Genomic DNA, 24,868 nt, shown 5'->3' on the forward strand with positions numbered 1-24,868 from the left:
CAAAAATAGCTGCTTTGGCTGCAAGCTTCCGTCACCTTATGAAAGCCAACTTCTTTTCATGTTAAAACTTTATTCATACAACCTCACAAATTGCAAAAAAAATTGTAAATCATGCTTAGAATAGAAATAAGAATAAATAGGGAAAATATGATCAAGGCAGGTCTACAAGCTACAGAGAAGTTCTGTGAAAGGTAGTAAATCATTTGAAGTTTCCATTAAAAGGAAAGGCATCTATCTAGAGGAGGTGAACTGAGGAGTGTGGAGAGAAGACGTCAGCGTTTAGCTGCAGCTCACTGTCTGAGAGTCTTTGTGGTAGAGGTCTGAACATGGTCAGATGATATCGCTAAACACAGATCGGATTCAGCTTGAAATCACAAATGTCCCGTCAACAAAGAAGTAGAAGGATTTGTCACTTCTTGGGTCTCTCCAAGATGTTCAGGAACTTGCCCCTGGTCATTTCCCTCGCTGGAAAACAAGAAGACACAAAATCACATCGTCAGCATAAAGAGCTTCACAGGTTAAAAGACCCTTAAATCATTCCCTACTGGAAACTACTGGACAGATTACCATGCAACTTGGTGGAAGGATGGGGAATGGCTCAGGAAAAAACCCATTCAATATTTGTGTGGATCCGATTTGGGGAGCAGATATAGGAATCTGTTTTTCACTTTATTTAACATTGTTTTTTTTTCCAAATTTAGAAGAAATTGCCTGAAATAATTTGTGGTTCTAGGCGAGTAACAAAAAACTGCTTATTTAGAGGACGGATATTTATAAGTGAATAAAGCCCAGGCGGCTTGATTGAATTTAAGGGGGCTGTTGGCCCTTGGTGGAGGTGCACGCTCTCCTGAGTGCTATACCAGTTCTTATTATTATGATCATAAGACTCCAGATCAGATAAGTTGGTAAAACCAGAACAAAGCCGTCCGCCTCACACGTCTGCCTGCAGCTCTAACCACGTCTGAACCAATGTTTAGTAATGCAAAGCATGTATTTAATATCTGCAGCCTCACGCTGGGAGGTAATTTATACAAACATCTGTTCATTCACGACATGGAAAACAACATAAAATGGAGACATAGCTACCACAGTCTTGTGATTTGCTTGATTGGTATCTCAATGTAGTGAAGCTCAAGTACCCAGACCTACAGCATTAAACTGGGATTTGTGTATTTGTCACGAGCGAAAAGGAGCAAAATGTCTCTATTAACCTCAACATGCAATTATGGAATGTTTATTAAAAAAGTGACAGATTATTAATTTAATAAATATAAAATCTTTGTTATAATCTTGATATTTTAAAGTACTGTATTTTAAGCAGACATACTTGTTTCTTTAATGAGTAGGAACCATTATTTTTTGGTTATACACAATATACAAATGTCTTCACAGCTCCTTCTTCAGGAAACTGATGCTTGAAGTTGAAGATTCAGTTAATAAACCCTTATGAGAGGAGACATCTTCATAGCATAATTTAAATCCAAACTAATGCAAATTTCAAAACTGTCAGTATTTGTCAGTGGGATTATAAAAAAACGGATTTCCTCCAAAATTGAGGATGGGACGAAGGGCAGATCCAAGAATTCTTATAACACTGTCCTAAACTATTTGAGATAAGCAGTAGGTTTTTGGACATTTTCACAAATTTCTCAAAAGCATATGTATGGATCTTCATGAAAAAATCGGACATATTTAAGGAACTGGTATTTATGAGTATGTGCAATTCGGTGCAGTTTCTGATATAAATGCGTCTTTTTTCAATGCGCTGCAAACAAACGATTATATTTCTATTTTTCTTTGAGACCAAATCACAAAACCTCTGAATTAATGTTACTTTATACAAAACGTACATAACTGACGTACTAGTATCTTTGATTTTGCTAATTTGACCCAACTTTAGTCATTTTGCCACACACAGCTGACATCTGTGATGCCAATAAAACATATTGGTTAGATTGTTGACACGTGTAAACAAAGCATAGAGGTAATTCCTTTTTAACAAGATGTCTGGCTGGGTTTCAGTCAACTAGGTGTTGCACAACTGTGTGAACTATAAACCAACTCCCTGCAGAAGGCCCTTTGTGAAACTGAGAAATGAAAAGATTTCTCTGGGAGTGAAAACATTTCTTAGGCTTTTCTGTCAAAGTCAAACTGTCGTGTCACTATGGAGATTGTGGGGACTTTCCTGCAGTATCATCATAAACCCTGGAGAGCCACCTTCCAGGTACAGGAATTGCTCTTTGTTAAAGATAAGAAGAGGATCAGCCTCTCGGCTCCACTACAGTCTGCATCAGCACCAAAGCTGGAATTACCTCAGCAACTTTATTTGTCTCTTAACCAACATGTACACCACCCGAATATAACAGAGCAGCCGAGTGAGAACTGATTTCAAATGGGAATTATAGTCATCTACCTAACGAAGCCTCTAAGAAGAATGTGATCAGGATCTCAACTGCTGAGAGTGTGTGCTGGTGTGAAGGGGGCCCCGCCTCCCCCTGCCCACGGCGGCTAATGAAAAAAGCCGGGTCAGTTAGTAATTTAGATGAGTCGCACAGTGTGGAATGATAATGGTGCATCTGGGCGTGGGGGCCACGTCACCTTGAGGTGTCCGTCACTAGGTTAAAGATGATGCTAATTGGAATGGGACGGATTCATTTTGCACTTTGCTGTCTCTCCAAATCACGCTAAACAAAGTCATCAGGGGATCCCTGCACATGCACGGGTGCGTCAGATTGAAATGAAGCCATCAAAATTAGGCGAGAGAAAGTAATTAAATTCAGATGACCCTAAAACCACAAGTGCCTTGATGCCATTTCATTATTAGGAGCAGGTTGAGTAGGAACGGTATGAGGTAGTAGTTCATATTTCTGATTTTAAATGTGTCATCCCCCGATTCTCTTGTTATCTCTTCCTCCATCTCTTGCTGAGCCCAAACTGTAAAACAGATCAAAGATGGCGGAGCCCTCTCCTCCTGAGACCCCTCAGCCCACCAAGCGTTTCATTAATTACGGCTCAGTTCAGCCTCACGCTACTCAGACAGAAACTCTTAGACCTGATATCATCTCATTAAAGACCCAATTAAATATAAATCACTGATCAATTTATTATGTCTCTCTTTTTATAAAAATACGAAATATATTGAAAAGTGATGTGACTGGGAAGTTGAGGGTGGGGTCAAACCAACATTAGGAAAGTTGTTACCATATATGCCAGACATTGTAAATAGTACATAGGTAGTGGGACCACTGAAAGAGAAACAACAGCCAAAGTCACAGAAATTTGATTCAATGGCGACAACAGCACTATTCTTTTCAAGTGTCTCAGGAAGCCACACCCTGTTATTGTATGCATTTTCAGTTTCAGTGACAAAGCCAAGAATCAAAAAAGTGCGAAGAAAAAACATTGAGCAGGTGTGATGTGTAAATCACGTGACTTAAATGTCACTGAGGCTTCTACTACTGGAGAGACAAAGGAATGTTACAGACAAAACAGACAGACATCAAACATCAGATTTGTGTGGATAGAAGAGGAGACTAGGACCTTCCTCAAATTAACACACACATTTATATATTATATTTTTATCACATTTGCCACATTGTTTTTGTTTGAGGTTAGACTGGTGCTCTTTTAATTACATCATCGAATTGCAAACCATTTCCTCTGGAATAATTTAATGGTGCTGACTTGGAGAATTATAACCAACAAACACTTTTCTCGATGCACCCAACTCCTAATGTTTTTAATAAGGGTACTGGATAGAAACAAGAATTAATTTGCATGATTATTTATCAATTATTTGGAAATTTGTTTTAAAAATCACAAAATAGTTGGATGAATGGCTTCGTGACAGTGAGTTAGAATGCGAGACACTGATACTGAAATTTAGCCTTTACTCATTTAGACCTGAGATGCGTTAAATGTCTTCAGTGAAAAATGCCTAAAAATATCAAAATAAAGAATCTGAAGAAATATTGTGAGAATAAATAGATGATTACAGATGTCATTGTAACTTCTGTGTTATTAGTAAGTTATATTTATCAATAATTAATTTTGTGTTAACAAACAAGCTTAGCTTAGAGAGCCTCTAAATCACCCCCTCTCCACAGCCCCCACGCACTCACACACACACAGGATTTGTCATACAACATGGCAGATCAATACTGATTAGAGGGACTTAGAGATTTGTTTAGTTGATTAGAAAGGTCAATTACTAATTTTGCACTAAGTTAATCAGCATCTTGTTACGGCTGCCATCCATACTAAATGACACCTTATGGATTCTGTGGGCCATTTCCTCACCCTGTTGATTTGTTGCTACCCTATTATCATTTAGCCGCGCCTGGTGTGAGATTCCATCATCGTCTAACATGTTCATTCAGTAAACAGCCAAATTGTACTGCATATAGTGTTTTTACCTAAACCTGATATTCAGTGCTGCTTGTATTCCACTTTTTAATCGAAGAACATTTCCTTTTCGTGCAGAGACAGACACAGTATAAAAAGAAACAGAAATAAGTCAGGTTATCATCATCAGGCTGAGGTAGTATGGTCCAGATAGAGAGGCCACTATAGAGCAGATAACAGCAGAGCCGCCTGCTAAAGGTCTCTGCCTCCGGTAGCCCACACTCCCACATCATCAGCCCACTGAGCCTCTGGATATAGATCTGCGTTTGATTACTGCTGCAAAGCTGTAACAGCAACAATGGAGATGAACTTATCCGAAAAAAAACTCGCTCTAAAGCCCGAGCCTATTTGAATTTTTATAATTAAAGCCAACACTACAGGATATTCTGTGGTGCAGACCTTAATGTTACAGCGACTTTATTTTCAGCTCCAGGCCAGCAAATTATTTTCATTTGCCAAATCCCTGGTGGCTGAAATGTAAATGCAGAGGAAGGTAACATCTTACTTTCCCCTCGTTTACGGTGAGTGAGCTAGGTGTCATTGTCACAACCCGCCCCCAGGCCCCTACCCCACAACTCCCCCGTGTATAAAATGAGAGTAATCATCGCTCTGCCCCCCCGCCTCCCCTCCCACACAAGAGATGGCACGCTCCCAGTGAGCGGCTGGACCCCTGTTAGCTCCAAAGATAGATGAGCACCTGGGTTAACAGCAGTCCTGGCCCCCTGGCCGCGGCGGCCCTGATTCACTTTCATTAAGAGTTAAGAGGACTTATCTGACCCTCACTGCCCATGTCCGAGTGCCGCTCAGCTATTACGGGCTGTAAGCTTTATTTAATGGATTTAACATCCACTTTCACTGCTCTCCTCCCCGGGGACGAGGGAGACACGGAGGAGAGGACACGCACACACAAACACACGAGCAAAGAAACACTTGGAGGCACACATATTCAGCATCCGCAGCCCCCCTCCCACACCCAGACACCCCCGCCCTGCAACACATACACCTGACGCTCATGTTTGTGTTCAAAATTCAATTACCCACTTATTGATACTTCACAGGGATATTTAAGATGCAGACACGAGCTGTGATTTCCCAGGGGAGCCACTGGTTCCTCTTTATGTCCCAACCGAGAGGGCCCACCCCTCCTCGCCTCTTCCTCCCGCTCCTCCAATGCATTTTCGCCTGGTTGACACACCACACACACACATATACACACACACAAAAACAAACACATCTGCACCTCCCATCCCCTGCCCCAGCCTATGGCTGTTCAAGAGGTGTCCTTATTAATAGGCAATCAGTCAAAAATCATTCATTAAAAAGCCTAAAAGGTTTTACACCCGGACTATGATTAGCTGGGAAAGAAAATCCAATGAATTCCTAATGCCTTTATGGAAATGAGGTGTCATTTCCGATCTGCTCAGGGAGGCGGCAAGCAGGCAGAACTAAGGAGCAGTGTTCGAGTGTGTGTATGAATGTGTGCATGTGTGTATGTGTGTGTGTGTGTGAATGTGTGTGTGTGTGTGTGTGTATTAAGCTCTGCCTCCCTCTTTTTTCACACTGCTCCGACACTGATCCTGGTTAAGATGTGGACAGGCTCTGTCAGATACAGCTGCAACCTGCTATACCGAGGAAGGAGATACTTCATGTCACGCTGCTGCAAAACGTGTTTGGTATGGCTCCCATTTCTTTCAACAACAGACAATGACTATAAGTAGCAGCGGTATTACCAATCAACACATCCAATAAATTACAATCTAGGCCACTTTGAAAGAACTAACCTCACCAGGTAACTGAATATTGAGATGATAAACACTGAGCCTCTGAACTGAGCCCTCCTCTTTCCTTGTCTCACTTTCCTTTCAAGGAAACACACAACACTGACATTCATCGCAGCTACGAGCCCACAGAGACACAGGGGAGAGGTGAGAAGACGAGCACAGAGGAGTAGTAGAGGGTGAGGAGGAGGAGGAGGAGGAGGAGGAGGATGAGGAGGAAGGGTAGTAGCGGCAGTGGTGGGGAGGCATCCCCTGTTCCTCATTCAGTGGCTGTCAGCTCAGGCACTTCATAACCGCCCGCTCCGCGGTCAGCCCGTCCTGATGGATTGATGGAGGCACATTAGCGCCAGTGGGGCCCAGTGAATGCAATCATATTCAGCAGCGGCATGCTTCTAATAGGCCGGAGATTGATCCTGAGGGTGAGGAGGAGGTGGTGGTGTTGAATGAGGGCCCATTAGGAGCTGTCAGTGCAGGGCAACCTTCAGCCTCACCTTCACACGGGGGGGATTCAACAGGGGTCAGCCTGGGTCTAAGCTGGGTGGCATCACGGACAGAGGACAGGGCCTCTGTGGTGCAATGGAGGTGACAACAGGTAGTCGAGTGAAAATGTTTTATATCTGTTTTTCTGTTATCATAATGTGATGATATTAATTATTAAGTTTTTGCCTGGGCTTAAACGCGACACATTTATTCTGGTGTGTTTGTCCTAAGGCAAGACAATTTTTGGTACCACTAAAGATGGAAAAAAATCGAGCTAAAGCTGCCTTCAGTCATGCACTGAACTCAGAATCTTCCCCAGAAGTTATCCAGAGGGTGTATACTTGAGAGAGCCAATGTCCGAGTCAGTTGCTCCAGACTTCCTCTGAGTTTTTCCTGCCAGCCCTCTGGCAAAATGTCCAAAGAATCCACCATGAGTGAGTGGGCATGTTGATGACATTTCTAACATGCGACAGTTGCCAAACTGAAAAATAACCCCAAAAAGAATGCAAACATTTCAAGATGAAAAATGGGTGCCCTAGAGGACGCTGTCAACTTGGAAAGATGAGATTCATGAGCTTATGGATATATGGGCCGACTCTGGTGTCGATGAGATGTAAATAATAATGTGATTTCTGTAGCAGAATGTTTACGTCATGTCCTGCCTCCTGCTGCTCTACCCAGATGCCACTTGTCAACTGAATGCGATTTTTCTATTCTTGTGAACACGTCTGACTGAGAGAATCTTCTGCTGTGTTCTTCTTATGTGAAAGACAAACTCTGCATCATGTCTGGACAAATAGGGCCAGTTCATGTCTAAAAATTGGTAAACTTTTTGTTTTTGAATGTCACTAACAAATATGTTTATAAGACAGCCATTGCAGAGTGTCAGCTTTCGCACGGTTAAATGGTCCCACCCATGACAATAATGGAATGTCATTTTAAACAATGGTGCATATCCTCTTTAGGACCTAATCAATACCCAGTAAGTTTGTCCGACGCAGACACAGGTCACTTTAACTCTCAATTAAACACACTTTCCTACACCTTAACAACTTAAGCACACTTGTGAGTAAATGTTTTGAATTTTCTACGATTGGTGACTGCAGCTAACTCGAGATACATTAAAGACACTGTAAAACCTAAATTAACAACAAACTTTCTTTATCAAAAGAGAATCCTAGTGGGCAAGTGTTTAATGTTAACGTCACCTTGAGCCTACATGTTTGATAAAGCACCACCACCAGCTCCAGCAGACATGTTACCAGCCGTCTCCATACCCGAGGCCCTCCACTGAATCCCAGAGGAACACTCAGCTTTCAATTACCTCCAATAACAGCACTTATCAGAGTCTTCAGCTCTCCCTAGAGACCCCAGGCTTGATGCCGGCGCTCAGCGGCCCACGACAGGGGCATTCATCATGGGGCGGAGTAACAGCTGGGGCCCGGAGGAAGAGGCACGCGTCAGGCCCCTGTGGGACCAGACCAGGCCCGGCCAGCGTCACACAGCACACATTATTGGGGGTGCTGGTGGGGAGGGGAAGTGGGCATCACATCCTCCCTTCACATCTATGTTAATGCATGTGTGCAAACAGGAGCATGCAGCAACATGTGCAGAGTGCATTAGCTGCAGGAAAAAAGCAGGAACCAGCATCAGTGCTGCTTTGGTGGATTCCAGCCACAGGGAATGATGTTCTTTGAAACGTCCGTTTCAGGTCCTCACAGCAGTCGGGTGGGTGAGTTTTCCCAGCTTGATTGTGTTGTGCCCATTAACAAGCTCCCTCTTTAATGGTCCACATGTTGAAGGGGGAGGGGCAGTAAATCCTGTCCCCTGCCCTTCCTCTGCCCTGACTCCGCGGTGTCTCATTTATGAGGAGTGAAGAGTGCACAAACATGATGAAAAAGTAGCCGAGATTTACAAGGCCTCCCATGACAGCAAGGAAAAGGAGAAAATTAAACCAGAGAGCATTAAACAGGCACCCATTACAGGGCTGCTCCGACACCAATAATAACCATCATTGTGTCCCATCATCCCGAGGTACACAACATGATTGCAAAGCCTGCGGTCCTACACCTATGACAGCTAGGATTTTCATACCAGCCAGATTACACGCCTCTCTGGGTTTAGAGTCATGCAGATTAGAGCCTTTACCAACAAAATCACCTTGTGACCGGTCTTCTATGCAATTACAACAAATGCTACACAATCTATAGATGCCTCCTGTAGCTTGTTAATATGCATTTAAGCTTTCCTGACTCCTGCAGTTTGTCTGTTTAGATTATTTGTGCAACTCCTTTGCCTTAATTAACGATAATTAAAAAGTTTCTACTTTTGCATCACTCGAACTTTACCAAAATATCTCCAAATGCATTTGACATAATTAGATTCATAAATACAATCCGTCTTCATGAAGTGTGAGCAGTTAGTTTTTTATAAGCAAAAAGGTTTGGAGGCCACACTCCATTATTTCTACTGCTCTGTCTCTACATCAGGTCACTTTTGCCTTATACACATGGATTTAACTGATTTAACCTACATGTACATTTATTTATACATCCACTCACAGTAAGGGGGCGGCTATATCACAATTCTTCACTGCTTGTGTGCTTTTTCACTGTAAAAATAAATACCCATCCTTAAAATATGAGCACTTATCTACATCTCTCTAATCCACACTCCACAAGGATTATGACAATAGAGGTAGTGGGGACTGGATTAAAATCTAGAGTTTTGCCTCTGTCGAATGCTCAGGCGCTCTTGTGGGTCATGACCCCATTTCTTACCTTTCCTATATCACAAGATTGACCCAAATCCATTATTTTAAGACCTCAAGGTAATTTTGTTTACAATGTTTTACCGGAGTGAAGAGCTGATTCTAAATTGCAAAGTTTTAATTTCTACATTTGACCTTTGCCTAAAAAACACATAAGCTTATGCAGTGAACCTGTTTGGGTTTTGAATGTGAAAGTGAAAATCCACCTGCTAGATGCAGAAAGGATGTGAGCACCATCTAGTGGTGACTTGCAATGTTTAAAGACACCATATATTTCGATCAAGCCAAACGCTTTTATAAGCGTTGTCTGTGCTGTGAGTGTGTGTGTGTGTGTGTGTGTGTGTGTGTGTGTGTGTGTGTGTTGCTTGTGTACTTACACTCCTCTAAGCCCAGCTGGTAAGCCAGGTTCTGAAGCCCTTTGACCTTCTCCATCAGGTTGGCTGTGGTCAGACTCCCCAGCTCTGCAGAGGCAGAACAGGACCAGTAATAAAATCTATATTATAACTAGCAAAATGTTATCCTCTTTGACAGGATTATATCTGAACGCTGTTTTACTACAATCATTCTGTTTTTAACAACAACAGGTACAGTGAAAATAACCACACATCTGTAAACAAAGAACAGGTACACACCTTTCAACATCTCAATGTCCTCACTCTCTAGCTCAGCCATCCACTTGGGAGGTGAGTTAGTGATGGGCTGAAACATAAGAGACAGCAAAAGACTCACCAAAGATTAACACAGCAGTCTGATAGAATATCAGTGTGTGTGTCGAGCCTATTGAATTATCTGGTTTGTAAATCAACGCGAGTCATGGCGACTGTAACTCACATTTTTACAAGATGCAGCAAATTCAGCAACGCCGGGCACTGTGTGCGAGATGACAGGATAATTAAACACAACATTTAAAACATAACTCCTTAATTATTAAGGAGTTATGGTTTAACTTATTAATAATAAGTGATGACAAAAGAGGGTAAACTTACGCTGTTCTGGCCACAGGTCTGGTGACGCTCTGTCCAACTTCTCAAAACTCAGCAAAGACGATTCAAAGTCGTCACCTAAAAACACAATGAGGGCAGAGCGGTGGTGGAGCAGTTAACACTGTTGAGCAAGAAGGTTTTTGGTTCTGTTAGACTGGAGACTTAAAGTTTACCGTGTGTGTAAATTTCAGGTTAAATGTTTGTCTCTGTATTTTTGCCCTGCGATCCACTGATGACCTGTCTAGGGTGAATTCCACCACGAGCCAAATTAAGATGTCACAAGTTAAACCAATATACTTATACAAGAAAGTATATTTGTTTAGCATTAGTTAGTGTTATCGCAATAGTGTTTAAAAAGGGTTTAACCTTTAGCTAGCCAAAGGTTATAGGTCATGTTATGTATGCAGGTTTAAAAAAGTTGATACAATTATCTATGCAAATGTTTCAAAAGTGATACATGCTAACATCATATTTCATATGCATTGTTCTGTTCCTGTAGAGTACAGCTATTTATAGACAAGGTTTGAACAGTGTGACGATGCTACAACAACCCTCACCGATAATAAACTGAATGCACTCACAACATAAAGTTTTGGACACTTCATTTCTCTTTACATGTGTTGTGTTACTGTATGATATTTCATGTTTACAGTTGATTAACGGACCAACTAGGATGTATCAGCAGCTTTTTTAGGAATTTAATTTTCCATGAAAAATTTGCTGTTTCCAGCCTCTCAGATGGAACGATTTGATGCTTTTTCTTTTTGTGTTTTATGGTAAACTGAATATCATAGGTTTTGGACTGTTGGTCGGAATAAAAAGATCTGAAGGAATTACTGCACTAGGATCTGTTTTTTTTTTTGTCATTTGTAGTAGTAAACTAAACAACTGAAAGTGGGGTTGGGTAATAACATGATATCAATCAACCACCAAAATTTTGATCAACAGCCATAAAAGCTGAATGCACATCAATATAATATGTTGTAAATGATCTATATCAGATTTGTTAAAAACCACAAACCACTTAAGACTTAAAATAAATAGCAATATCAAATTAATCCTGATAATTATCAGTATATGAAAATGTTCATCTTGACATAATCTTTGGCCAAATAGTCCAGAAGTATTGGAAAGCATAACTTCGCAGTTGATTTTTCTTCAACAACAATCAATTAACCGATTCATAGTAAACAAGAACAACAACAATGGGCAGATTATTCAATGATAATCAGGGGTTGGTTGCTTCCCTAAAACATACAGACCTGGACATTACACACATCAGAAGAGGTCTTTAGAGCACAGCATTAATATTAAACTATATTTTGTGTTCAGCACATATTTGTGTGCAGGTATAAGTGTGAGCCGAGTGTGGACAGTTCCCTTCACTGTTAAACCAGCGTACAAGCTGCTGTGAATACAACGTTACGTCCGAGGTGAGACGTAAACAACTCCAGTGGGTCAGTAAAGTGTGTCGATGCTGTGACTTGACAGTGAATCTGTCACAGACACACACAGACACACACACACACACACACACAGAGGTGATGGAGCCTCAAGCAGCAGCTCTGTGTGTTTACTGTGAGTCTAACCTCACTGTTGTGCTTCCTGTGAGCTAGCGACTAAAACACCAGCAGACGGTAATAAAACAGCTGAACACGTTTCTCCTGTCGTGTCCACGTACACATGTGAATCATCCGAGGAGAAGTGCGCAGTTTAAAGCTGAATAACGGAGAAATGAGGGTTTAAACACAGCGCAGCGGCGAAGAGAATTAGAATTTACCTCCATTTGGAGACGCCATCTTCAGAATGCGCACGTGACGGACGACAGCCAATCACACCGGCCGCACTCGGAGTCGACGTGTTCCCGGTGTAATTCACAAACACGCCACCAGGGGCCTGACGTCAAGTGAAGAGAGCTGGAAAATATACGTTAATGATGCAGTCACAGCCCACGTTTACGTTACTTACGTACGTTGTGTACATCCCCCCCACACAATTATGTTCTCAGTAAAGCTGCACTGGTTCAATAATGGTTAATATATTAAATATTGACACTAATATAAACAATAATAATACTAATAATGAAATTAACATCAACAATGACAAGATCTGCAATATAATAACAATGTACAGAAAGTAAAGATTATTTAGTTTATCATCTAATTATTTAAATTACTTTATATTATATATTACTTTATTGTTATTGTTTACAAACTTAGATTTAAGTCACAGTGGGATCTAGATATATAAAAGAACACAGTAAAAGCAATGATAATCAATAAATGTGTACACTACACAAGAATACAAGAATATCATAGTTTATTGATCACACTGAAATGTACACAACACTGAGCAGTAGTCTTGTTGTGTCATATAAACAGAAGCTGTTACTGGACAAGTACAAAAGTAACAGTCATTAAAATCAACACAACCCCAAAAATAGTGTCTGACAGAAAAGGTATGTAATAAAGTGTTTTTTGAAACTGAGCAGCATTTATAAATCAGATTTTCTTTCACTAGCTCCTTTCAGGCACTTGAGCTTATTATCGTGACACAGACAGGATGCACACGAGAGTTCAGGATGTGAGCTGTGCTGTGAGTCAAGTCAAGTCTTATTGCACTGATTCAAGTCCGTCTTCTCAACCTTTCTTTAAACTACAATACTTGGAGATGTTGGCACGCATAAAAACTAAGAACAGGTATAAAAGTGTGTCAGTCCCTTATGTAAATTAAACACCATATAAAATGTCTGTGAAAGACATGAATAAGTCCTTCATATTCAAAACAGTTGTTACACATCCCATCATTTGTGTGTTGTTGTGCGGAGCTGCCTAGAACTCCCATGAGTCCATCCACTTGAGGCCGGCCATGGCGCTGCCCGGCTCGTGTGCCAGAGGACCCGTCATGCCATAGGAGAGCGGATGGAACAGGTAGAAACTACAAGACAGGGAATGTGATACTGTAATTTAAGATCAGCACGTTGAGGTCAATGCTTTGTTAAATGCGTTAGATAAATTAAATATAATATAATGCGACTTCCTGTGACCTTGAATAAAATGGGGGATTTCTCTTGGTTTTAATATTCTATGAAACATTTTGAATAATTTAATTAAAGTCAACAAAATATTTAACATTGGTCAAGTCGTTTTAAGACTTTTTTATGAAGAGTTTTTATATAATTATACATATAATTACTGAGTTGTATATAGTACAGGTAGATTCTTCTTTCACTTTAAATAGAGCCAAGCTTCCTGTTTCCTTCTTCTTCCTGTTTCTCTGTTAAACTAAGCTAGCCACCTGCAAGCTTTAGTTTGAAAATCCATGGGTATCAGGTTTTTCATCCAACTACCACCAAATCCTCGTATTTCCAAGCAGATCGAAACAACTGCATCAATGGTTGCATTTTGCATTTCGGAACTAAGACGGGAAAATGGGTATAAAAAGCAGCTGTATCATCCCAACAACACATAAGGATGATAACATTTGTATGACATCATAATGTAATGTACATAACGTACATAATGTAATTATCTGCATATGTGCCAGATTCAGGCAAAACATCATTAATATGGGCTACTGCTCAACATTTACAGTACGATTTGTCTTAATATGTTTTATATGATATTTGTTAAGATGAAAGGTTATTACATAATGTAATAATAATGTAATTACATAATGTACATAATGTACTTAAATCTGTCCCTCACAGTAATTACTCAACTTATGCCTCACCTATAAAGAACAGTAAACAGAAACACCATCTGGCCGCCTCTCTTTAGCCAATCAGAATAAGGTGGGCGGAGCAGCAGGTCAGTGTTTTCTAACAGGACGTCAAGTGTAATTCCTAAGAGAAAGAAGAAGAATGATTAAACCAAAACGATATGATCACCATGACAACGTCTTTGTAGAAGTTAGAAATAAAGAATTGAAGGAAAACAATAGGAAACCAGCTTGAAGATCACACAACATTATGGCAAAAATATGAGAGTAAAAAGTGTTAGAGATGAGAGAAAGGTACAATTAAACACCATGAGATAAAAACTATTTTTTCACATTTCAGTTAATCTGCATCATTAAAACGAGCCATGAGAAGTTACTGTTAGCTGGATTAATGTAACACTGTTGCATCTTAAAAACCTGAAAGACCTCAGTAAGTTTTTTCTGTGATTTATAAAAGTGAATTCACAAACAAGGGTATAATGATATCCTGAGACAGTTTAATTCACACCGAATCTAAAAATAATTGCATCAGATCTGTGTGTCTGAAAGAAATTTGCATAAAGAATGGAAAATTATCAGCTTCACGTGTCTTGATTAATCTCATGCAGCTTTTTTGCTTCTAATCTCTTCCCCAACAGTGATACTTCAAATCTTGCTCCCAGTGTGAAAACATGGGCTGTGAATGATGGAGAGGAATTTTGGGCAAAATGCAGTGTTGGGTTTAGATACCTGTTAGCATGCTGCTGAAGAGCATGGCAGGGAAGTAGTGGTGATAGAAGAGGATGCGGTCCATAGTGAAGAAAGGTGCATAGTGAAGAATCCAACCGAGGAGAAGCAGGCCTCCTCCTCTTTTAAGAACACGAGAGTGCTCTGAAACACAGAGAGAAGAACAGATCATTTACTTCCTGTTGAAACAAATTGTTTAAATGAATTGTCTGCTGCTGCAATCCTGCTCTGTCAATAATTATACCCATTCTTTTTTGGTCCAGTGTGAAACCTCTCTGGAGGGCGACAGACGCCACCATCACCATGACCGGATACATGCCCAAACTGGCCAGGTTCATCCACCAGATCACCTGAAAACAGGATTTAACCATGAGGATTTTAATGTGCAACATGAGGGAGAAGAGACGAATTTCAAGACTCACAGGGTTCCCCAGTAGGTAAACGCGATACTGGGTGTCAATCACCCCTGAAAACCTAATTCCCTTCACAGAAATTAACCCAGAACATCTGTGGTTAGAACAGTGAAGTACTTCATTTGAATTTAGTCAAATATAAACCTTATTCACTTCACCTGGTAGTTGATGGGCCAATGCCAGGGTTGAGAGGTCATCTCATTGTCTTTGGGTGTCAAGCTATTGCTGCCCTGAAAACAACAGGTATTTATTTCATTATCTATTTTTTTATTTTTTTCGATACTTAGTTTTTGACAAAACACTTTCTTTAAGCACAGCTTGATTTTCTAAAGGTTTCTTACTCTGATCATAACAATATGAGACTCCAGTAAGATCTCCAGGAAATGGGGCTTCAGCACAGACAGACTGATGTTGGGCACTGCAGTCAAATCATAAAGAGGCAAATATGTTGGTCAGTGTGTGATATTTAAACATACAAGTGTTTAAAAAATATGCAGGAGCATAAGTGATAAGTTCCATGTACATTTTGGATTGCTGTGATCTTCAATGTTCCACTGAGAGCTCGGAGTTTCCTTGAGGAAGGGGCGGCAGGTCACCTCCTGCTGTTCCCAGCCCCTGAATGGAGACAAAACTTTTAAAACAATTTGACTCGTCCACTCACACTTAAGAATCTTGTACAGAGGAAGGGGAAGTTATTTTATATTTTTCAACCTAGGCCACGTGTCTATAAATGTGGGACTGTAAATGAATGGCTCTAACCAAAAACTTTTGGAAGTAGATTGTCTCTTCTGGCAGCTGTGACATGGCAACTTTGGCTACGCTTTAATCTTATGCGGCATTAGCGACAAACTCCTCTCACCAACTCTGCCTCTCATTCATTTCCATCTCCGTCTCCCTGAGTCAAACGAGACTTCTCATTTATCTACTGGACCAATTCTAAAAGTTTTTGTAAGTACTTTTCATTTACACACCCACAAATATAAACATAGGGCTCAGGTTGAAAAATAACAGAATTCCCCTTTAAGTCACAGCTAAGGTAATAGCTTTTACCACTTGGGAAGAGTCTTGCCAGAGGAGAAGAGAACGCAACCGGTGGCTCGGTGCAGAAAGCGGACTTTGCTGCGCAGCACCTTCACCAGGTCGCCCTTTCGACTTCCACACACCTCCACCTGCCACAGGTCATTGGTGTCTCCTGTGGCGTTCTACAAACAGAGCACAGATTCAGTTGCGTGTTAGACTCAGACATATCAAAATCACAATCTGATATTATGATGTTACACTATAGTTTTGGGTCTGTCAATCTTCCTCTAAAATTCTATTTGAAAATGTGTCTCTCTTTCTCTCTTGTTGGGTTGAACTCACTATTCCATAGCCTGTAACCTGGAAGTGCTTCTTGGTCAGAGGGGCCTCATGGAGGTGACTATGAAGGTTACGAGTTGTTCTGAAGGAGTGAAAAACAAACAAACAAAAGAAATAGATAATAAAACACAGGAGGAGATTAATCGTTTATAGGGATTAAGTGTAACATTTCTTTTAAGTTACACATACTCTTTGTGCGCCAACTGAATGATGTCACCATGACGAACCAGATCAGGGGTCCCGGATTGAGCTTAATGAGGATAAACAAAAGGGAATAACAATGAGGCTCATACATGACTTCATTATGATTTGTGAATGTTATTTGTTTCTTTAAAACGTAAATCAACCGCATTTTCTCACATTCGTTATGATCCTGCCTGTGAACGACCCACAGATTGTTGTCGTCCTTGCCAAGATAGGCCGTCACCTGGAAGAATAAAGAATATTTTAGAATAAACAAAAAGCATCATGGGTATGGGCGTGTTTAATTATGTTAGTGAATGTGTCACAGCTAAACCTGTAGCCTGACCTGCTGCTGCCTTGCCCCCACTCCCTCTGGGTACAAGTCCCAGTGAGAGTGCAGATATCCTCCATAAAAGCGGAGGTTTTTCACAGTAATGGTGGAGCCGTATGCGAGATCTACAGAAGCACCGAAAAGAAAGAGGAAAACCTCATTAAAACATGTGAAGAAGAAGAAGATACACTTTTATTAATCCCACACACATGCACAAACATGCAAAGACACACTCATGCATTGGGGAAATTAGTCCTCTGCATTTCACCCATCTGGTGCAGGACACACTGCAGAGCAGAGCAGTGGGCTGCCAGGTACGGCGCCCGGGGAGCAGATGTTGGGGGAGTAAGGTGCCTTGCTCAGGGGCACTAGACAGGGTAGGGAGAAGAGTCCTTTTGAACTTTGGACAGGTCCAGGTTCGTTACACCATCCAGGCAAGTTTCCGCCGAAACTCCGAGGAGACGAACCGTGGAGTCGAACCAGCATCGAACCAGAGACCCCTTCTCTGCCAGTAGTCCAAGTTTTCTGCCACTAGTCCACCGCCTCTGGCACAAGTACGGTTCATGGATAATGCCATTTAACAGTGGCAAGAGAAGCCGACACCAGCCTGGTATGGGACCGAGCATAAGATGAACAATCAACCTCAATAATAGCTGATATGCGGCTTAAGATACTTTCAGACATATACTGAGGCCTAGACTTGCTACTGACATTTCTTGGAGGAGCTGTATGTGAAAGTCAGTTGCTCCAGACATTTTCCTGAAACCTTACCTACTCGTCCCCTGGTAAAATATCTGACAATGAGTGACGAGTGTACCCGTGTGAAAATTAAGCAGGATAACGTCCCCTATATTTCCAGGGAGTGGGCATTATGATGATATTTTACATTACATTACATTTTTAATGTAATATATATATTATTAATATATTATTAATGTAATGATATTTCTAACATATGATGGACGCAAAATAAAAAAGAATACAAATATCTCAGGATGAAATATGTACAAGACACCAACAGGGATGTCAGTTTGGAAAGACAGTGAGATTCAAAAGCTTTTGGCGATAAAGGCCGTTGCTAGTGTTGATGTGCTGTACACACATATTTTTATTTTTATGTATTCTTCTGTGAAATACTTATTGTGTTTTAATGTTTTATGTTCATTGTATGCACCTATATACCAAAGACAATTCCAGGTAACCTACTTGGCAATAAATACTTTCTGATTCTGATTCTGAAAACACGTAAGTTCCGCACTGACAATTTGACATCCTGTTCTGCCTCATACGTGTTCTGAAAACAGCTTTTGTAAAGCAAACTCTTGATCCCATCTGGCTTTTATCATCAATTCTAATACATTTGTCTTTCAGTAAACAGTGCTGCAGCCTGCAGCCTCATGTGGTTTTTAGCCACACGTGTTTCGGACTCACACTCGGGCATGGAGACGTTGTGCAGGTAGTTCCCGATTAGACGAGACTGGAAGGCAGCACTGAAGACACCATCTTCTGGTCCACTGGTGAAAGAGAACAATCATGACCACCAAAATAATTCAGGGGATGTCATCTGTGTGCTGAGCAGGGATCACACTTTATCTGTTATACAGGCATCAGACTCACCTTTTGTTCAGCACAACAAAGTGGATGGCAAATATTGTAACATAGAGGAAGAGAGGAAGTAGGATGAGGGTGAAAACACGAGCCAGGAAGTGCTTTGCAATGTTGACCTGGAGACATAAAAAAGAACACTGATGAGCTTCAGGCAGTAATTATCAACACTAACAGAATATAAAAACATGTTGCTGTTTACCAGTGAGAGACTGAGGTCTCCAAGAAGCCTCCAGATGTCACTGACTGTGTTCAGACCAACCAGCAGGATGACGAACAGACCCACAAACTTCACCCCCAAAGCCCCAGCAAGGCTTACACCAGTCAGTACCAGCCACAGCCACCAGGAGGCAGTAAAAGGCCTGAGAGCAAAAGCCAACAGAAGTATTTAATGATGACCATTCAACATTATGAAAAAGCTAGATTTGTTCCTATCAGAATATACTTGTGTTACTTTAAGGCTGTAGTTAAAACTGATGTATCAAAAGCGAACTGCGGAGGAGGTGCACAGTTCGCTTCTGCGCAGGAGGTAAATTCGTTTTTTGTTTTATTATTATTAAATTTAAAAAAAAAAAAAAATGTATAATAAAAAAAAACCAATTCATTTACCCTAAAAAAAAAAAATTATAATAATAACCAGGATTGCTCTACCCTTGAAAGTACCAACTATAAAAATACAATTTAAAAAATTTCTAGGACTGCAAAGCAGCACTGAGCGGGCCCGAGTACATGCATTTTGAAGCGTTGGTAAGAATTTGAGCATGTTAAAGCCCTCAAAAAGCCAATTCATTTGCCTGAATAATAATAATAATAATCCTTACCATTTCAAAAGTGCTCGGGCCCTAATAATCATCCACTTGTTAACAAAACAAAAGCTCTATTGGATTTGCTACCTGTGTCTCTGCTGGTTGAACTTGACCATGCTCAGCACTGCAGCCATGATGAAGAACAGGAGTATCGGGTCCAACAGGATGTACTGGGAGATGGTGATTGAGCCTGTGTCTGTCAGGATGGTGACATGAAGCCCAAATTCATGGTTGTTCAACAACAGGACAAATACATGCTGCTCGACTCCTCAATACGCAGAGTGATTCAACATTTTTCTTAAGATGCAAGACACTCAAAAAATTCATCACTAAAGATGTTCAATAAACTGAAGTGAACTGAATGAGGTCTTTATCTACTATTTGACAAAATGTGTACATGCTACAGGCAGTCTCCTTCAGATCATTACTCACCAAATATGAGGAGAGCGGCAGTGATGAGAGCTGCAGTATGAGACTGAGACAACTCCAGCACTGTGAGGTAGGCAAAGATCGGGAGGAAGGAACCCAACACAGCACAGAACTGCGAGAGAAGGAGGAAGGACACATTAGCACTTAAAATACACGTCTATATTCAAACAGCATTGTTAATCGATTAGAAAAGATACATTATTTTAGTGTGGAAACTAAAGATGCATACCGCTCTCATCCCTGCGTAGTTGTGGTTTTCGTATTTATCTCCGGGCTTTATGAAAGGAAAGTTGCCATCATAGCCACTCATGTAGCCAGCGAGTCCAATCAGCATCTAGGAAGCAGTAAAGGAGGATAAACAACTTGGCCAATCCAAACATTTGCCCTGAAAGAGAAATAACTCTTCTCGCCAGTAACAAACTTTTATCTAAAAACATTTGTTGTATCTATCTAATGTTATGATTCCGTGTGAATAAAGCTGAGAAACCTCGGGTCTAAACGGGACCGACCTGGTTAAATAGAGGCAAATAAAAAATAATAATAAAAAGATCTTTGTGTGGATGCTACTTCCTCTCCGCCTCCCAGAACTCTTTTACTCGAATACTTTATTAGTCTTTATTTCTCTCATTTTCACAATTTATACAGGGGTAGCACCTTTTTTATTTAACTGTTTATCAGCTAATTGATCAGCAGAAGTTTAAGGCGTGTGTTATCAGTTTGTGTTTGTGACCTCTCCCAACCTTCCGTGGCTACACCTCTGAACCCGGTTTTGCTGCATTCTGATGAAGCCAACGTATATGATGTGTTATATATACACCTTAGGGTTATTCTGCTGTCTTACTTTTCCAAGAGGAGGATGGACATCAAAGAAGAAGGTCCTGTTGATGTAGTAGCTGCCCATCTTTCCAAAGTGCGTCTCATCCCAGCTGAACACACACAAAATACACATCAGTGCGTTTACAAACATTACACAGCATTAAACCTGGAATCATGTGGGTGTGTTCACTCTGTCTCACCACACGTGGGGGGGCTCCGATATATTGTACAGACGTGTGGAGAAGGACAGACCCCCCACCAGCAGCAGCAGCAGCTGTCTGCCTGCAGCCCCATCACCGCAGCCTCCTCCCGGTGAGAGCCGGGCGGACGTCCCGTTGGAGGAGTGGGTGTCTCCTCCAGCAGCAGGACGGGTCGAGTCCTCTGTCACAGCCCCGGAGGAGGCGACTGTTCTCCGGTTCCTCAGCGTGGACGTGTCCCCTGTTTGCTTCCACTGTGAGATGCATTCTCCTGTTGCCATGACGAAACTAAACCTGGGCTAAAAATGACAAGAGACACCTCGCTTGGAGCCAAACGAGAATAATATGGGCTGAGTGATGAGGCCAATGCAGAACTGCAAAAAGCTGAACTGCGGAGCCACTTGAGGCTGGTTCCAAGAAAGAGTCAATTCCTATTGACTCCCATGTTAAGAAGCCCGACTTTAGAGCAGAGTTAAATCTGTCTCCAGCCTGGTTCAAAAAACTGTTTTAGTCTCAATCACTATGTTCTTTCTTTATGACAACTCTGAGGCGGTTGAATTTTTTTCACTTGATGAACCAGTTTACGTTTGCTCACCACTCCACTCCAACTTTCAAACATCCATTGTCAATGAAGAGAAACTTTCTGAAACTGTCATGAGGTGTTTTTTTAGTGAGGTAGAGATGATGAGTGACTTTTTGAGACAGCAATGATTTCACTAATAAAAACAATACACTGATACTCTGCTGCTGCTGTGGATAACACAGTGAGTGAGAGTGAGGCCGAGATAAAGAAAAGAGCCTGAAGTAACAAAAAATCCAATTCAAATAGAGGGCATAACAAAACACTCTCAGAATTTGTTGTACTGTCTGTTTGTATTTTAATCATCTAAAGCTGCAGGATCATTCAATTCAGAGGCAGCTGTGATGTCCCCAATCTATGGAATTTAAGAGAATTATTATTATATGATCATGTTTGTACCGGGATGGTTCGGTTCCGGCGGTCGATCTGTGTGATACTGGACTCAGTTCAGCACAAAGGTCACAGATCAATATAATCTGCATCAGCTGATTGTTTTGTGTCTGTATAGGCCTATGTTACGGACCTATAAGAAATGGCTCGTGAGGCCCGGAACACATCAAATAAACGAATCAGAAACAACTGTTGCCACTAAATAATAACAAATGTTTATTGGTTGAAACAAACAAATATTTAGAAAGGCAACAAACCAAAAGGGTTGGAGGTTCCCGGCCAAAACAAACAAAAGAGAGGGGAACACTGAGCCAGCCATCGGCCGTCGAAGTCAGTGTTCACCCCCGAACTAAGTCTGCCTAAATAACCCACTACCTAAATGAAAGAAAAAGGTTATCCGAAAACAGGACTACCGGGAACCCCCGAACCAACTACCAACATAACAAAAGCTCAAAAGGACTTCTGGCATGGGGGAAAACGGAGCCTCGGTCTCCTCACCCGTTCACCTGCATGGAAGAATAGAGAGAGAGAAAGAAATTCACAGCCTCCTTAAGTCAGCTCCAGCTGACGAGGTGATGAGTCTCACCTGAGGACTGGCTGCGTGGAGAGAGAGAGAAAGGTGGAGAGAGGCACAAACACACACACATTCTCACACAGAGCCCCACCTCCTGGCCACACGTAACACCCCCACCCAGAGCTTGTGAATAGCCGGGGGCAAACGTGAAGACCAGGGAGGAAGGAAAAAAAAACAACACATTCACAAGACCTAACACCGTGACAACGTGTCGGCCAGGACGTTGTCCCGCCCCTTCACATGCCGAATGACCACGTTAAAGGACTGCAGGAAGAGCGCCCAGCGCATTAACCTCTGGTTAGTGTTCCGCATCTGATTCACAAAAACTAAAGGATTGTGGTCCGTATACACAACAGTTGGCGAACTCGCGGAACCCACATAAACTTCAAAGTGGCTCAGCGCCAGGACCAAGGCCAACGCCTCCTTCTCAATAGTAGAGTACACGCGCTGGTGTTTGTTGAACTTCTTGGAGAAGTAAGAGACGGGATGTTCAACCCCGTCCCCCCCCTCCTGAAGCAGAACAGCACCCGCACCCGCATCACTGGCATCAACAGACAGTTTAAATGGACGATCAAACACAGGGGCACACAGGACTGGGGCCGTAGTCAACAAAGCCTTAATACAGTCAAAAGCACGCTGACAGCCCTCAGTCCAGCGAAAACACACCTTCGGGCTCAACAAGTCAGTGAGGGAAGCAGCTACCGCAGAAAAGTTCTTACAAAAACTACGGTAGTAGCCCGCCATCCCCAGAAACCGGCGCAATTCCCGCCGTGAACGAGGGACAGGGAAAGAAAGAATAGCCTCCACCTTGGAGTGCACCGGCCTGACTTGGCCCCGACCAACCACTTTGCCCAAATAGGTCACTGTCGCCTGGCCAAACTCGCACTTAACAAGGTTTAAAGTAAGATTGGCGTCACGCAAACGCCCAAACACAGAATACAGCTGCTGAATGTGCTCGTCCCAGGACCCAGAATACACAACAATGTCGTCCAAATATGCCTCACAACCAGAAAGACCAGACAACACAATATTCACCAGCCGCTGAAAAGTTGCTGGCGCATTACGCATGCCAAACGGCATCACAGTGTACTGAAGGAAAGCGTCTGGAGTCACAAAAGCAGAAATTTCTTTCGCCCGAGGAGTCAGTGGCATCTGCCAATATCCCTTTAACAGGTCAAGTTTGGTTACATACTTGGCACCGCCAACATTATCCACACAATCCTCAACTCGGGGAAGAGGATAACAATCAGGCCTAGTGACTCCATTCACTTTCCTAAAGTCTGTACAGAACCGGTCTGAACCATCAGATTTCATAGCCAGCAGACAGGGAGAACTCCAGGGACTACAGCTGGGTTCAGCAATACCGTGGCCCAACATGTAGTCCACCTGCTTCTGCAAGCGTGCACGTTTTTCTGGATTAACTCTGTAGGCATGTTGTTTAATCGGAAACGAATCTCCTACTTCAACATCATGTTGCAGCACCTGGGTCTGAGAGGGCACATCAGAGAACAGTGACATATGTGAACCAATCAAACGGACCACATCCTCACCCTGAGACGGAGGCAGATGCGAAACACAACCATCAAGATTAACCAGCAGTTCAGAGTTCTTCAAACGCCCATGAACAACAGCACTGGACAAGGCAACGACATCACCATCAAAATCCAACTCCTCAGACTCCGGCAAATCGGCACCGGACAGCGCCACAGCCGCCTCACCCTGATCAATCACTTCAGCACCGGACAGCGCCACAACAGATTTCAATACAACAGGGGTCTGGGGAAGGAAGGGCTGGTAACACTGACGAACCGTCCCCAGCCATAAAACTGTCACTCAATTCTACTTCCTCATCACCGGACTCAGGCTGCAGCTGACGTTGCTTTGCTGCCATGGCACGGGTAATGGCGCAGACAGAAAACACCCCTGGGAACTTTCTCACCAACTCATCTGAACACCCAGACCGGGGAACAGCTGTTACTTCAGGATTAAGCAGGACCTTCCCCCCCGCTAAATCGTTCCCCAGGATGAAAGACACCCCCCCGACAGGAAACTCATCACTGACACCGACAATAACAGGCCCCGTAACCAACTCCGAGTCCAGGTGAATGGTGTGCAAAGGAATCCCCACAAACTGCATCCCAAACCCACGGACTAACGCAGCCGAGTCGGTTGAAGATTTCTCAGACAGAGGCAACACTCCACTCAAAATGACCGACTGAGAGGCTGCACTGTCCCTCAGAATAACGACAGGGACTTTCGGGCCTCCCGCAGTCAGCGAGACCGCCCCCTTCATGACGAAAGGCAAAAACACACCATCAAGCTCC

General features: G+C 42.2%; 2 protein-coding genes across 2 annotated transcripts; both read right to left on the bottom strand.

Moving 5' to 3' along the window:
• Positions 1–12,214, bottom strand: lin52 (lin-52 DREAM MuvB core complex component). The gene is made up of 6 exons (XM_061083070.1): positions 12,196–12,214; positions 10,419–10,493; positions 10,264–10,301; positions 10,065–10,131; positions 9,810–9,893; positions 1–465 (listed from the first exon to the last, which is right to left on the bottom strand). Exons 1-6 carry the CDS (start codon positions 12,212–12,214, stop codon positions 410–412), a joined length of 339 nt encoding a protein of 112 aa, XP_060939053.1. The 3' UTR covers positions 1–409.
• Positions 12,215–12,846: 632 nt separating this feature from the next.
• On the bottom strand, positions 12,847–21,281 carry LOC133015926 (protein O-mannosyl-transferase 2-like). The gene is made up of 21 exons (XM_061083215.1): positions 21,004–21,281; positions 20,829–20,913; positions 20,217–20,321; positions 19,991–20,099; positions 19,646–19,754; positions 18,955–19,114; positions 18,765–18,871; positions 18,579–18,661; positions 17,163–17,272; positions 16,994–17,060; positions 16,823–16,883; positions 16,637–16,715; positions 16,325–16,476; positions 15,798–15,889; positions 15,616–15,692; positions 15,433–15,504; positions 15,284–15,343; positions 15,106–15,211; positions 14,865–15,005; positions 14,148–14,259; positions 12,847–13,352 (listed from the first exon to the last, which is right to left on the bottom strand). The coding sequence occupies exons 1-21, from the start codon at positions 21,279–21,281 to the stop codon at positions 13,247–13,249; spliced, it is 2,271 nt and encodes a 756-aa protein (XP_060939198.1). The 3' UTR covers positions 12,847–13,246.
• Between the last annotated feature and the right edge of the window lie 3,587 nt (positions 21,282–24,868).

Source organism: Limanda limanda, chromosome 12, assembly GCF_963576545.1.
Source record: "Limanda limanda chromosome 12, fLimLim1.1, whole genome shotgun sequence".
Lineage (NCBI taxonomy): Eukaryota > Metazoa > Chordata > Actinopteri > Pleuronectiformes > Pleuronectidae > Limanda > Limanda limanda.

What these genes read in the sequence shown, in the direction of transcription:
- lin52 (XM_061083070.1), bottom strand. An exon ending in AGACCTGTGGCCAGAACAGC is followed by an intron (nt 10,302 to 10,418) that starts GTAAGTTTACCC and finishes TCTCGCACACAG; the next exon opens with TGCCCGGCGTTGCTGAATTT. An exon ending in CCAGCTGGGCTTAGAGGAGT is followed by an intron (nt 466 to 9,809) that starts GTAAGTACACAA and finishes CTTGTTTTCCAG; the next exon opens with CGAGGGAAATGACCAGGGGC.
- LOC133015926 (XM_061083215.1), bottom strand. Translation starts at nt 21,281, where the DNA reads ATGGCAACAGGAGAATGCATCTCACAGTGGAAGCAAACAGGGGACACG. An exon ending in ACTACGCAGGGATGAGAGCG is followed by an intron (nt 20,100 to 20,216) that starts GTATGCATCTTT and finishes CTTCTCTCGCAG; the next exon opens with TTCTGTGCTGTGTTGGGTTC. An exon ending in AGGTTACAGGCTATGGAATA is followed by an intron (nt 16,477 to 16,636) that starts GTGAGTTCAACC and finishes CTCTGTTTGTAG; the next exon opens with AACGCCACAGGAGACACCAA.